This window comes from Rhinolophus hipposideros, assembly GCF_964194185.1.
Source record: "Rhinolophus hipposideros genome assembly, chromosome: 6".
Lineage (NCBI taxonomy): Eukaryota > Metazoa > Chordata > Mammalia > Chiroptera > Rhinolophidae > Rhinolophus > Rhinolophus hipposideros.
In genome coordinates this window covers 36,493,916-36,508,429 of record NC_138052.1, presented here as the reverse complement: position 1 = coordinate 36,508,429, position 14,514 = coordinate 36,493,916, and the positions used below count along the sequence as shown (strand labels likewise).

The 14,514-nt window shown below is 36.3% G+C and overlaps 1 protein-coding gene across 7 annotated transcripts in view; it reads left to right on the top strand.

Moving 5' to 3' along the window:
• Window positions 1-14,514, top strand: part of CYTIP (cytohesin 1 interacting protein) — a 68,622-nt gene that overhangs the window by 38,229 nt on the left and 15,879 nt on the right. For 3 of the 7 annotated variants that reach the window (XM_081051565.1, XM_081051566.1, XM_081051567.1), the window contains exons 3-6: window positions 2,625-2,784; window positions 10,151-10,200; window positions 10,452-10,506; window positions 14,220-14,322. In XM_081051565.1, the coding sequence (XP_080907691.1) occupies window positions 2,629-2,784; window positions 10,151-10,200; window positions 10,452-10,506; window positions 14,220-14,322 (364 nt within the window). In that variant the 5' untranslated portion in view covers window positions 2,625-2,628. Of the gene's footprint in view, window positions 1-2,537; window positions 2,785-10,150; window positions 10,201-10,451; window positions 10,507-14,219; window positions 14,323-14,514 lie in introns of those variants that run through there. The other 4 variants (XM_081051568.1, XM_081051570.1, XM_081051569.1 and 1 more) reach the window with 2 other exon arrangements.

The window sequence follows — 14,514 nt, the reverse complement described above, 5'->3', positions numbered from 1 at the left end:
TATGGGTCCATGGTACAAAAATTTTCTACAATTTAATTTTTCTTCTTTGACACTTTAAAACAATATTGTTCAATTCATTTTGTTAAATATCTACTGCTCCACCCTCTTTCTTTTATTAACAAACATTTATTGGATACTTTCTATATGTAGGAAATGAGTGTATAATTTAAAGATAAGAGATGGCCCTTGGTCTCAAGGTAATTAGAGGAAATTAGACATTGTAGAAACAGACTGTGTACAATTAATTATAATCTAAGCATAGTATGTTAAGTCTAAAAAGAAAGATCTGAAAAAGGTGATATGAAATTTCACAGACTAAAGTTAAATAAGAACTTGGAATTCTTTTTTTTTTTTTAATTTTATTTTATGGACAATGAGGTACTCCTGAAATCTTTTGAGTATGTACATAGGTTGATCTGATTTATTTTCAGAATCACCTTTATAAAATAAGGGAAAGGATGAAGGGAAAGAGAGTTCAGGCTATTATAATTGTCCTGAGGTAAATTCTACAGAAAAAAGAACTTGCAAATAGTAGAACACCTTTGTGAGTCAAGTGTTTGAGGCTTGAAGTCACATTTGTATGAAAGGATTAGTGTTACCCTACATTTCATCACAAAGGATAATTTTGATTGGGGGTGTTATTCAAAAAATTTAATAACTGGTATGACACAGGTCCTGACAACCAGAACAGGAAACTGACCAATCAAAATAGACCAGATTATAAATATATAACAAGTGCGATTATGCTGGTATGTATGTACTGGCTGAATATCTGATTTTACAGTCATGTATCTCATGATGTGAAAGATTCTACTTGTTAAACACATTTTGTAAATTAAGTAAAAATAATTTGTTTTCCAATTTCTTATTTAAAAAATAGACTTCTATAATTTATATTAGCTTAAGATCAGTATGACGCACTAAATCCATACAATTTTAGCAATCTTCTCTAAAACTTGTTTGTCAGTTGGTTTATGTGGCTTAACATCAGGCAAGTCTATAATTTCTATTTGGCATTTTGAAATATTAAAATGTTATACAACTTTATTAAATTCCTAGGGGATAAATAGACTGCTGTCCTTAATACTGTTGATTTAAGTCATGTACCTCATAGCCTGGAGATGTTTTTAAAATTAGTGTCTCTCTCTTGCTCTTTCTACACACATATAAACATGTATTACACAAATGTCTTTATAATTGACATATTCTTTAGTTGCCAAAGTCTCTACCACTCCCTTTTGTTTTACACATTTATGTTATATTATTTTACTCACCTGGTCCCTGAAGACATATGTATTTATAATCCCTGATTTGGATCTTTATATGTTTTTGGAGATATCATTTTGTTAAAGTCATAATCCAATGCCAATAGTAATGAGTCATGCTGTGATAGGGTTTTAAAAATTCCTGAGGTAGCTCCATCTCTGGAAGCACTGTTAACTCAGAAGATTTTATTACTTTTACATTTGGCAAGGTTCCGCTTGAGCTGAATTCACCTTGACTTCCATTTTAGTTCAAAGACTTTCTAATGCTTTTCAATTCCACTAGTCACCTTCAAAATGATTTTGAAAATCACAGTTGACTTTCTATACCACGTAAAACTCTTTTTGATTTTTTAATTTTTGTTTTGATTATTATTTTTGATATCTGTTTTGATTCTTCCTTCTACTTGTGTCCCCTGCTCCTCCTCTGAAACCAGTTCTCTGAAAACAGCATGTCCTCCAAACCTGCCCAAAAAAGCATCTGTGATCTTGAGTACTTCATGACGGTGATCTTGGCCCATATTCACATGCAGAAACCACTGGCAACATTCTTGTGCCACCGTGGTTAACTGGTTACCTTCTTGCCCTCTTCATTTCTCCCCTGGGACCACTTGCTGATGCCGCAGCAAAGTCCACTCTAAAATATGGCCAACTTCATGTTCTAAATGGGTAGGTCTTCCCCTCCCCTTGTTCCTGGTAAAGATGATGGATAATTTTAGCCATGATGAAGTCTTAGAAGGGCAACCAGGAGAATGCTGAATGATTACAGCCCAAATGGCAGATATAATGTCTTTTTGATGAACATTAATGAGCTTCAGAGTACTTCGGGGAAAGTACATTACAAGGACTTTGTGAGAGAACATTGTGACCGGACCCTGTAATTTTTGCTTGTAGTCATGAGAACTGAATGTTCGCACCCGCTGGCTTTTACATAGCACTGCTCATATTAAGTAGGAAAATGGATGGGAAACAAATGGCAGAACTTGGGGAAGTTTTTCTTTCTTCCTTTCAAAAAAAAAAGGCAGATGGTGTTTTGAACACAACTTGCCATAGAACATGAATGCATAAGAGTTCTGGCTCTTATGAGAATAAAAAAAAAAAAGTCGATTATTTTTTAATGGTAAAAACTAGCTTTAGGTTCACCCAGAGGCTCAAAGAAAAACAGCACTGAGAAATGGGAGTGAACTGAAAGATAGCGTTTGTGTAACACATACCTCAAACCACAGAAGTCACATGGGCTCTTTCTGCTTTTCTACTTCTGATTACTTGTCAAAGGGCTATACTTTTAGCTTCCCCCATCCTGCAAGGCCATTCAGCCATGTGGCAGCTGGAGTAATCTTTATTCACCATGTCTTTACAAAGGCTCATGCAACAGAGCAGCAATGGCAATTTGGTGGACTACTGCTCTGGTCCATCGTACAGCTCTTATTCCATGCTCCCAGGCAGCTTTTCGATGGATGATAATAGAAGGATTCAAATGCTGGCAGACACGGTGGCTACTTTGCCTCGGGGACGAAAGCAGGTATGATTGCTATTATGTACCTTTTAGAGTGTTTATGTTCTCTTGAGAGCAGAGTGATACGTTTGTCTGCCTTCATACTACAAATCCTATTTTAGAGGCTTTGGAATTAATTACGAAGAGTATGGGTGAGAGAGAAGGTGAGGGGCCCAGAGACCTCGTGTACTAGTTCAAAGATTTAAGACCATGCTAAAACTTATTTGTCAAGGCAAAATTTAAACAAAGCTTGTTTTGCTTGTTTGGAGAGGTGTTCAGGTAAAACGAAAATCATTAAGCACATCAGACTTGAAGATGGTGATTAGACACAATCAGTTTGAGAATTATTGATTTTTACCCGCCCCCCCATACCCAGTATGTCTCCCATTGATTCTTTCCTTCCCAGCCTCGCTCTCTGTTTGATAGTCATTTCAGTTCATAATCAATTGAGAGTACGTTTTTTTTTTTTTTTTAGGACAAATTTTGTGGGCTAAATTATTTTCAGCTTTGGGGCATGGGCCCATACCTCATGCTATTGAGAAGACTTTTATTGGATAAGTGAGTGCTGATTGAACACCACACGGCCACTTGATAGCTGTGGGATCTTGAGCAGGTCTCTCTAAGATTCAGGTTTCTTTTTTCTAAAGTGAAAGTAATAGAAACACCCTGTGGGGCTCTTTTGCTGCTTAAGTGAGGAAAACTGTGCAGTGCTTAACACAGAGATTGATATGTAGTATATGCTCAATAATTATGCTATTATTTTTACTGCAATGTATTTCTCTAGTGAGGAAAACTCATTTGGAAAAACCCAGGCCCACCTGAGTTTATTGTGAATTGTTTTATTCTTTGACTTCCAATTTGTAAAAAACAAAAAACAACCCCAAACAACAAACAAAAAAACTGTAACACCTCTTCAGTTATATATAACTTCCTATAACGCCTTAATACATATGTGAATGTAGATACAGAACTTGTACAGAAAATATTTACAATTGCGTTGAAGCATGAATTTTTGCTCTTAAACCTTGCATATACCTCGTGCTCCACTTAAGCCTTCTAATTTCAGGATTAGACACTTAGAGCATAGTGGGAGAGTTGTGGTATTTTCTCAGTGATGTGCATAGCTAATTCCTTGGTATTTTTCATAATGAAGATAAGGCCATAATTTGCCATGGTTTGTATCATCAATCTTTTTCAATCCCAAACTGCTTTTATGATGTTAAGTTTAATGTAGTGATGAATTTGTCTATCAATTTACTACCAATATGAAAATAAAGCAACTCTGGAAAGCACCAAAATCTTTATTCAGAGCAGTGCAGGTGTAGAGCAGTGCAGGAGGTACAAAGATGAGAACACACTTCCTGCCCTAACTGGGTTTACAATTAAGTAGGCAGAATGAATAGATGTTATACAAAGTAAAAAACATAAATGCTTGAATCCAAGTACATGTCTTTGGATGCAACCTTGGAGAGAGATTCCAGATATTGAAAGGTATTCTAGAACAAGGGAATTAATAAATGCTGAAGCACAGATCTTGGGACCGTTCGGGAAGGTTTAGGTAATAGCACATTATTGCATCAGAAGAACCAGTGTCTGTGTGAGAAGTGAGGGGAGGCCTCAGAGCCAGGCTGCTTTATGAAACATTTGGACATTTCCCCTAAGGAAGCAGTAATTTGTCCAGCACAGGGAGTGACTGAGCATGTTTGAGCAGTAGCAGGTTTTAGGAAACTTATTCTAGAAATGTGGTGTGTCTGCAAGTGGGTAGAGACTATGGTGAGGGAGCAACTTTTGCAGTACTTGGAGAAAGAGGAAAAAGAGAGAATGGAGAGGAGACCAAAAGACGTCAATATGAAAGGCAATGAAGACACAGGAGTGACACCTGGTTTTTAAGCCCAAGTGAAAATAGCATGAACTGAAAAAAGGCAATCATTAGGAGGTTTTTGGAAGAAGGTAATGAGAGGGCTTTAGGCATATGAAATGCATACACACGTGTGTGTGTGTTATACCTGTGCATAATATATATATATGTGTATATGTATATATATATATATGTATATATATATACATATATATAAACACATATATACACACACATTCCCACAGCAATTAATTATTTGAATGTTCTCATCTTTTCTAGGTCTTCTCTTCCCCCCTTTTCTCATATTCTTCCCTACGGTAGACTCCTCCTATTCAGACAGGTTTTTCTTACTATTATGAGAATTACTTTAAGAAAAAAAGGCAAAATGAAACCTCTTTTTTTGTGATACTTCTGATTCTATACAATTATCATCAACGAAACTTGAGGGAAAGTCTATCCCAACATTTCACAATTTTCCAAATGGATGTTCATTTCTTTTGACAGGTTTTTAGAGAATAATCAGTCATTTGGCACTGAATGCACTGCAGGCAACAAGATCTGTGTAAGGCAAACACATGAGCAGGTGTTTCTCTGCCCACTGTTATTTTCAACCCTTTCAGGGCTGACGTCAACAATTCATACTTCTTGTTATTGTTGGCTTTGGTTTCTGCAAAGCTGTATCTGGTTAGCCAGTAGTTTCAGATTAATCTTCAGAATCATTTGGATGTTCACACTAAGAATTATTTAAAAATAGATTTGTGTGTGAGCATATTATCAAAATACCTGCATTTGTAGGAGGTGACAGACACTGAGTACAGCTCCTGCTTCTGAACATAGTTTTAGAATAAAAAAAAAAATAGCTGCAATGGAAAACACTCTAGGAAGGAGACTGGGGAAAATAAAGATCGTCTTTATAAACGTTGTAATGTCCAAGGTCTAGTGGCTGTACCCTACTGCCTGCCCACTCTTCTGAGGGCAGCAAGTTGCTCTTGGAAAAGTTTTTACCAAATGCTGTAATGAGACCAGGGACCTGACAGGTGTGAAGCCTGAATGTGCATCAGGGGCAGCACAAACGGACTCCATTTGCCTGATTTCATTTTGGGCATCAAAATACCTTTGACCCTTGAACAACACAGGGGTTAGGGGTGCTGACACCCCATGCAGTTGAAAATCCATGGGTAAAGTTTGGCTCCTCCAAAACAACTACTAATAGCCTGCTGTTGATCAGTAGCATTACCAATAACATAAACAGTCAATTAACAGGTTTTGTAATATGTTATATGTATTATGTACTGGATTCTCACAATAAAATAAGCTAGAGGAAAGAAAATAATTAGAAAATCTTAAGGAAGAGAAAAAACGTTTACAGTGCAGTGTATTTATTTTTAAAAAATCCACATAAGTGAAACTGCACAGTTCAAACTCATGTTGTTCAAGGGTCAACTGTATTACTAAATAGACAATTTCTGGAAGGGTAATATTACTTAAAATCTCAGCTATGGAATATTGTGTTTAACTCTGTAATGCATGTATTTCTGGGATGGAATCTGCCCTTCAGGAGCCTTTCTATTATTTCTGGCCATGTACCCATCTGTTACCAAAACTCTTAAGTGCTCCTAACTACAAGGTGTTTTGCTAATTTAATGACTACTTTTAGACAGAAAATTGTGTTAATTTCACCACAAAAGAATTTGAAAAATATCCTCTAATCCATATTGTGGCATGCTAGGAGTCAATCTCCAACAATTTTTTTGGAAAAGAAGTTCATGAGCCCACAGTGCGACTTCCCTGGGAAGCAGCAACCCTCTTTACGTTCCTTAAGGGCACTGACAAATTAAGCAATTGAGTTCAGCTCCTTTATTTTATTGTGTCTTACAATCACCTATGCAGCCCTGCTAAGAATCCTGATATAAAAGGGAAAAGGAAAAAAGCTGTATTCATGAAACAACTGGGGAGAGTGAGGCAAAGGACTGGAAGGGGAGTAGAGGACATGATTTGGGGACTTTGGAAACTTTGGAAACAAAAACGAAAAAAAAACCTCACCCCTGCCTAAGTATCTCTTCCCTCTTCCCCAATACTTTCAGGAAATGCATACACAGAGGGGGGACCAGGAAGTGTCAATCTGTTACTTAACAGCAGAAGTGGCTACAGTATTGACCTTTGAGCTCCTCTGAGCCAGGCAGGCTATATGGCTGAGCTGCAGATTATCACGATATTTTGCAAACTGACAGATGAAGTATTTAGTCTTGGTTTCCCTCTAAAGAGGGACACTGTGAATCACTGCATAGCAGGAAAAATATGTTTTGAATATTAATACTTGATTATAACGTCATCTGACTAAAAACAAAAGAAGAGGCATCATAAACAACAGGCATCTTTATGTTAGTGGCTTGCAAGGGGTTAAGGAGACTTGTGTACTCAACAGTCATAACTAAATGTGTAGTTTGCAGGCCTGCCAAATTGCTAAACCCAAATTTCTCATATTAGATAATGTGTCATAAAAGACAGCTGTTGCCAGCATATGCTAGTCATTGCACACCAGTTCCTCATTCATGAGTTTTGGTGCCGCCACTAAAGGCTCGGGGAGCAGAGTCTCCCCTGGTTAGATCCTAGAATAGGGCTGCTCACTTTAGGGAAAGGGCTGCAAGAAAAACTTTTTTTCCAAAGTGTAAGACCTTTGGTAAGACCTTAGACGTACTTCTCTTCACTGAGGCAACTAGTTTGGTGCAAGCAAGGCGGGAACCCTGAGAACATTCCTTTCCACATTGCCTGCTTGACAGCCCAGACCAAAAACAAGTAGGCTTTGTGTCAAGATGTGGCACGTGTCAGAGACTTTGATGGTGCCTAATTTATTTAAATTGTTTTTTTTTTAAATGTTAGGTGCCTAAGACAGGCCACTGCTCATTTATAAATTATAAAACTAATTCATAATTTTACTTAGTCTAATTTGTGTGTGTGTCACTGACGACCCAAATCAGTCAGTCCATCGGCATTATCTGCTATGCGTCTCACATTGTGCTAGGCAAATATTTTCATTTTCAACTAGTCAATTAATTAGATAGATAGAAAGGTAAGTAGGAGAGAGGTGGGGGAATTTCCCTCTCTATAGAGGTCTTGGGTTTGTCTTGTGAATTTAAAATATTTTAGATTTGATATAGCTACAAAAATTATGTTTTGAATATTAATGCCTGATTTAGAAGGTAGGTTGAGGACGCACCAGGTGAAATCTTGAGGTGCCCATCAATGTTATGCTTATTTGCCTAGCAAAAGTGCATTTTAAATTGCTGAGAACAAGCTCGGACTTGTAATAATTCATTAATTCTTACTACCATTCACTCATTTAGCAGTTATGTATTAAGGCATTACTAACTCTGTTTTCTATTAATCTTTTTTTTATGGTTCTTGCTCTTTCTGGATTGAAATTTTTTTTTTTCGTTCTTGTTTGTTTTCATTTTTAATCTCGCTACATGTTTAAGATGCCTAAATTTTATTTTACAATCTTAAAAATTACCCTTGAGTTTTTACTATGAATGTTTAATTTAATGAAGGACAAAGTTGAATATCTTAACATATTCCTTCTGAATTTGCATGTTTTACTTTGGGTCTCCTACCACCACTTACTTGCTGGTATTGTTATCTAGTAGTTTGCTTCTGTTTTTCTGTTTAGCTATTTTTAAGTTTCCGCTCTATTCCAGGCCCTATGTTAGACATTGGGGTAGAAAGTAAAACAAATACATTCCCCCAAAGGCCCCAAGGATATGGATAATTATGTATAGAAGTGAGGTATTTGATCCAGTATGCCTTTCATCTAAATATACATATGTGCCTCCACATATATGAATATATGAATAACCTGATGAATATTGATAGCAGGAGTAATATTTTTAAATACAAATCCTAGTTATGATTACAAACAACATAATTAGATATGACCTACCTATGTACTTTATAATCTGAAATGAGCATAAAAGCCAAGCAATGCAAAACATGAAAATAGGTTAAGAAAATGTGAGTACAATATAAGGGAAAGATTGAGAATGCATGGGAATGTCAAGTTTATTGCTCCCTTCCCCCAGCAGGCAACCTACTGCACAGCTGAGTGATCCTCATCCTTGTTAATGGTACTTATCAGGACTAAATCAGGCTGAAACCAATCATACAAATTGCTGTAGGTCTTTCATGATCAGTCCTTATAAGTTAAAAATAAATGCTTTTTAGCAATTTTAGAGAATCTTTTTGGATCTGAGCCTTCCTATTGCTATCTTCAGGTTGATATAAATGATTTAAGGTCCAGAACTGACAAGAAATGAAAATGTAATTAATTTACATCAACTTAGTGGGAAGAGTTCAGCTCTCCATTACTTGAGCTGACCGTTAGCCGAATTCTGAACACTGAGCCATTCCAGAAAATTTGTTAGAATGCTGTCATTTGGAATTTGTGAATTCAAATTTTTTACAGTGTTGTAGGCTTTTCTCCTAATAAATGCCTTAATGAGGATTTCTTTTGTGTATTAATTTCTTCTACGTGTTTTTCTCCTTCTGGTTTTCATCCTCTATTTTGTTTTTATTTGTTTGGACTGACTGCACTGATGTGACATTTTATGTATTCACTGATCTATGACAAGCATATTAGGTTGACAGGTAAACACCATGGGCATAAGCCTATGTTTTGGGCCCCTGGACCAACACTTGAGGAAAGGTTAATTAACATTTGTTAATTGCTAGATGAATAAACAAAGCACAACACACAAAAATGCACAGCAATTACCTAAAAGACAAGATGCCACCTTCAGTTAACTCTACCTCAATTTACAGTGATAGAATGTATAGCAGAAACTTATGTTTGTATGATCTTTTCCAAAACATTGAAAGGAGTGAAGGCAATATTATTTATACCATTTATACCATTGTGAGGTTCCTTTCTTTTCTTGGCTGGAACTCTCACTGCACTTTTCCAAAAGTATTACAAAAATAAATTATAAAGAGAACTGAGGTTTTGAGTCTTTGGTTTCACTTGAATTGCATTTCTGCATGTGAGTTGGTTCTTTAGCGGTTGTTTTAGCCTGCTAAAAATAGTAACATATTGAACTACTAAAATAAGCATAGTCATCTCATCAGCATCTTCAACAGCTATCAAGTATTTGGATTTTATCTGCCATTCCATAGGTGGTATTTTTCTTTGTATTTCAGTGTGATTCTAAATTGCTATGGTTAATCCCAGAGGCTCTTTTAAATACAGATTAGATATGTAGTTCTTTTGGGAAGCTTTGGAATTTTGCTACGTTACATTAACTCTTTTGCTACAGTATATTATCAGAGCCTCTTTTAATCTTCTAAACAGAATGCCTGAAATTCCCTTTGCCAGCTTTCCTTTGCTATTATTGCTAAAGAATGGAAATTACTGCCCTTATGTAACTATTTCCCAGGAGACGGGCCAAAGAAGGTGATGAAAAGCAAAGTCCTTTGTGATTTAGAATATTTTACAAATGTGTCTTAAGGACCTTTGGATAACTGTGTACTTGTTGTATTTTTCAGCTTGCTTTGACGAGATCAAGTTCTTTAGGTGACTTTTCCTGGTCTCAAAGGTAAAGATTCATTTATTTTTTTTGGTCTCTCACAAAGATATTTAGGAACACAGCTCTCCAGACTGTTGGTAGATAATACACACACATACACACACACTCACACACATACAGAGTCCTAATACTACAATTTACATAAATGTCAGCTCTTTTTATCTGGGATAGGTATTTTAATAAGTTTGTGCCAAATACTTTGACCTTAATTTATAGTTTTTTAATTTTGTTTTTTAACTTTTTTTTTTTTTTTATTGCAGAAAGCTTGTTACTGTGGAAAAGCAGGATAATGGAACATTTGGATTTGAAATTCAGGTGGGCAGTTTCAAATGTTTCCAGACTTTTAATAAAGAAAGTGGCACTGGTAATGTCACTATATGTGCAAAGAAAGAATGAAGTCAAGATTAGAGAACAGTGGAGACTGGGACTTTTTATTCCATGTGTGGTTGTTTTGCTAGTCTTTTATTGTGTTGGGTACCATCAAGGGAAAAAAAACACATAAAATAAAACCCCTGAGACTTGCTTAGCTCCTTGTTCTTAGTTGCTTCAGTCTCAGATTGATCAGTAATGCTTGATATTAGCCAGGGCTTAAATAAGAGAGTAAGATACTCTTCTTTATAGATGTGCCTTTTATATATTTGCATTTCTGATGTGTTTGCATGATCTATTTTTATACTGTATGTCAGATTTTAAATCTATAGTTTGATATTCAAGAAATACTTGAAAGCATATATACCGGGGGTGCCAAAAAATGTACACAAGTGGACACTTTGGTCAACGTTGCCCAAGCAGTAGTTTGCTGTACTCAGAAGTGTCTGGATGCTGATGGTAACCACTTTGAGCACCTCTTGTAACTGCAGAAGTCAAACGTGACTTGTATTCATCTTTTGTTATCGGTGTATGTTGAGTATAACAATTTTAATACAGTTTTCCTTTCTTAAAATGTGTATACATTTTTTAGCACCCTCTAAAAAAATTTGTATGTATTTGTATGTAAGGACTGTATGTATTCATGTATAACTCCTGATCATTTTGAAAATACTGAAGGTTTCATATAGGATATAATGAGAAATTTGTACTTTTTTAATTAATGACAGCACTTTGTAATTATTACTTGAAACATTTCAGAACATTGCTCTACTTTCATAGTCACTCATGCTCTAGGAAAAATTTTAACAGTCTTTATAGATTTCTATGTAATAGCCCAAGAATTTCATTTCTTACTTGCTGTCTGCTTTTTCATGGCTGTATTTGTAAAGATGGTGAGGTAGGTCCAATGAAGCCTAATACAATTAAGTGCAACAGTAGTGTTAACTGTTGGTTTTTTTCACGACATTTTTGGGTTTCTTTTAGATGTATTTTATGTGATCATATTCTTATACTGCACATCAGCTTTTAGATCCTAGCTTTGGTGCTGCTTTCAGAAAACTTTGGTCTCTACATATCAGCCCCACAATTGGAAAGTCACAGTGTATTTTAAGATAAGGAACAGGAAGCTAAGTAAAACATGCTTCATGTTTAAAGAAACAAAATGGAACTCTATCTGCAATGAACAGGGAGAAGGCTGCAGGAGAAAAGAAGATATCGTCAACTTTCTGAACTCTTCTACTTTTAAATTTGGTGTAATCTATAATTCTTCCATCAAGTTTTAGGAGCATAGTGCTCTTTATTATTATCCATTCACATTAAGCACTCCCTATTCTGTTGTAGACACACTGTACTTTTTGTGATTGCTTCTTTTTAAATGAGAATTATTCACAAGGAGATACAGTCATTGCTAGTGAAAACACAATTGTGACAACTCACGTACCCTTATTTAAAGTGACAAATTTGGATTTTTTTCTCACTCTTCCATGACATATGTCACTACTTCCTCATATTTCTCCCCCATGCCATAAACACTTATTCTACGTGGAAGCGTCAAAGCTACCGTTAGTAGACACAGGCCACAGCACCATGCACATTTGGAGAGCAACATGAGCTAAAGGCTTCACCTCTAAACTGGAGCATGTGTGTGTTATCTCAGCAATGCAGGAACCCTCTCCTCTCTACACAACGCCTTTTGGTGCATGCTTTCCAATACCATCTCCATGTCGTAATCTCCTCTAGTACTCATAAGATTTGCAGTAGTCATCAAATGGAGGCGATGCTATGGGAGCATTTTGAAGACCAGATAGAACCTCATGTACCCACATCATGCACCCATTGTTAAATGTATTTGCGTCCTGGTCTATCAGGTGAAGGGTACACTGGAAGAGAACAAGTTCACCGTCCTTTCTGGTTTTTCCTGGGTGCTGCTTTTATGCTGCTAATGAGAATCATGCAGAGTGATAAGAATACAGACTCTAGATTCATGCACATCTGAGTTCACGTCCTCTCGATGCTGCCTTATGGGATTTTAGGAATCTCACATAATAACACAGAGAAAGTACTTAGTAATGTGCCTGGTACCAGTAGATCAGCAAATGATAAATGTTAGAATAAAGCTCACTGGGCATGGGAAAGGGCATTGTGACTTTTGTGTCTCTAAGGATTGTTCTGTCATTAAAAAATGGGAGCTAGAAGACTGGGAGAGAGAGAGAGATTGAGAGAGAGAGAGAGAGAGAGACAGAGAGAGAGAGAGAGAAATTGATTCAACTAATTATTTCTTTCCATAACTTTGGAACTTCTGCCTTTTCTTCTCTATCTCTAACCCACAAATTTTACACCCATTGCAAACACTTATTCAGATACTGGGTACATAAATCCTTCACTGTACTCACTTTGATCACTGGACATGGAGGGTAGATTTTCACTGCTAATGAGAGTTGTTGTAACAGTGGTTTCCCAAAGGAGTGTCTGTTATAGCTTTGGTTCATGTACCACATGAACTAGAACACCCTTCCATCTCAGGAAAGGTCTGGGCTGTGGCAAGAAGACTTCCTGACAGAAAAGCTGTTAAAAAGGGTCTTTGACATAGGTGGGAAATATAGTACATGATCTTTAAAAGTCCTTTTTACTTTTAAGATATGGGGATTCTAAATGTCTTCTAAAGTAAATAGAAATCACTTACAGATTAACAAAATCTAGTTTCCAGAAGTTGCTGTACTTGACTGACTTCTAGTTCTGGAGCCTGCAAGTCTGTAAAATAGGAAGGAATGGTCACCAGACATTAATTTCTCCACAAGAAAGCAGTACTTGAATGGGGTTTAATTTTAGGAATCAGATGTTTCAAATCAGAATGCTGATTTTGACTCCAAATGGAACTAGACCTCATAAATGTGTGAAAAAGCAACATATGCTTGCTATAGGTCATTGGGCCCTATACCTAGCAAATACTTATCCAGTGCTCTTGGTACAATTTGAGGAACAAAAACAAACTGATTTTGCCAAATTGAGGCAAGAGGCAAAGCATAACTTCTTCTAATTTAGTTGGGTAGCTAATGAACCAGGGGTTATTCGGGGCAGGCATACCAGCAAGTGCTCAGAAATGAAGGTAATTGAGTCAATTATAGTACTTTTGAATCAATGCAGGGCAGATTGTCATTATTTGTAAAACTCTGATTTAAAATAATTATTGTTGGCATATCTCCATTGCCGGGAGTGTACTGTTTTCTACTCTCCTGTAATAAGTCCTTGAGGGTGAGAGAACCTCATGGAGATCTTTCCCTTTACTCTTGGTCACTATTATTTTATCCCATTGGGAAATGGAAAACTTAATTATTCTTAATAAACATGCAATCGTGATAGCATCGGGTGGTTTCTAAGCCTTGAAAATATAAAATATTTAGCCAGTCTCATCCTACTTTTGTTCTCAAGCCAGATTTTTTTTTTTTTTTTTTTTTTTTAATGAATGAGATTGGCTGCTGATTGTCTGGTAGGATTACAAAATTGGTACCTTTGATTCAGTTTCTACTCAGGAAAGCCTTTGCAAATTGTTGTTTGCATTTAATGTTATACCATTTAAGGTAACTGATGCCATTTAATTTTTTGACAAATAGATTTTGAGTTTTTTGAATAGTAATTCTGTACCACTTTAATTTTTACAGACTTACAGGCTCCAGAACCAGAACACTTGCTCCTCAGAGCTGTGCACGCTGATCTGCAAAATCCAGGAGGACAGCCCAGCACACTGCGCTGGCCTGCAAGCTGGTAACTTACAACTCTGCTCATGTTAGAAATGATTTAAATAGCAAGAAAAATAAAACTCTTTGATAATGAAGGTCAGGATGTGTGTGGTTGCTGCTTTGAATTTTATTAGCACCTTTATGTTGTTAAGTTTTGAGGCTTGCTTGTTTTCCTTTGTTTGCATGTCAGGAAGGATTATTTAACCAATTGCTTTAA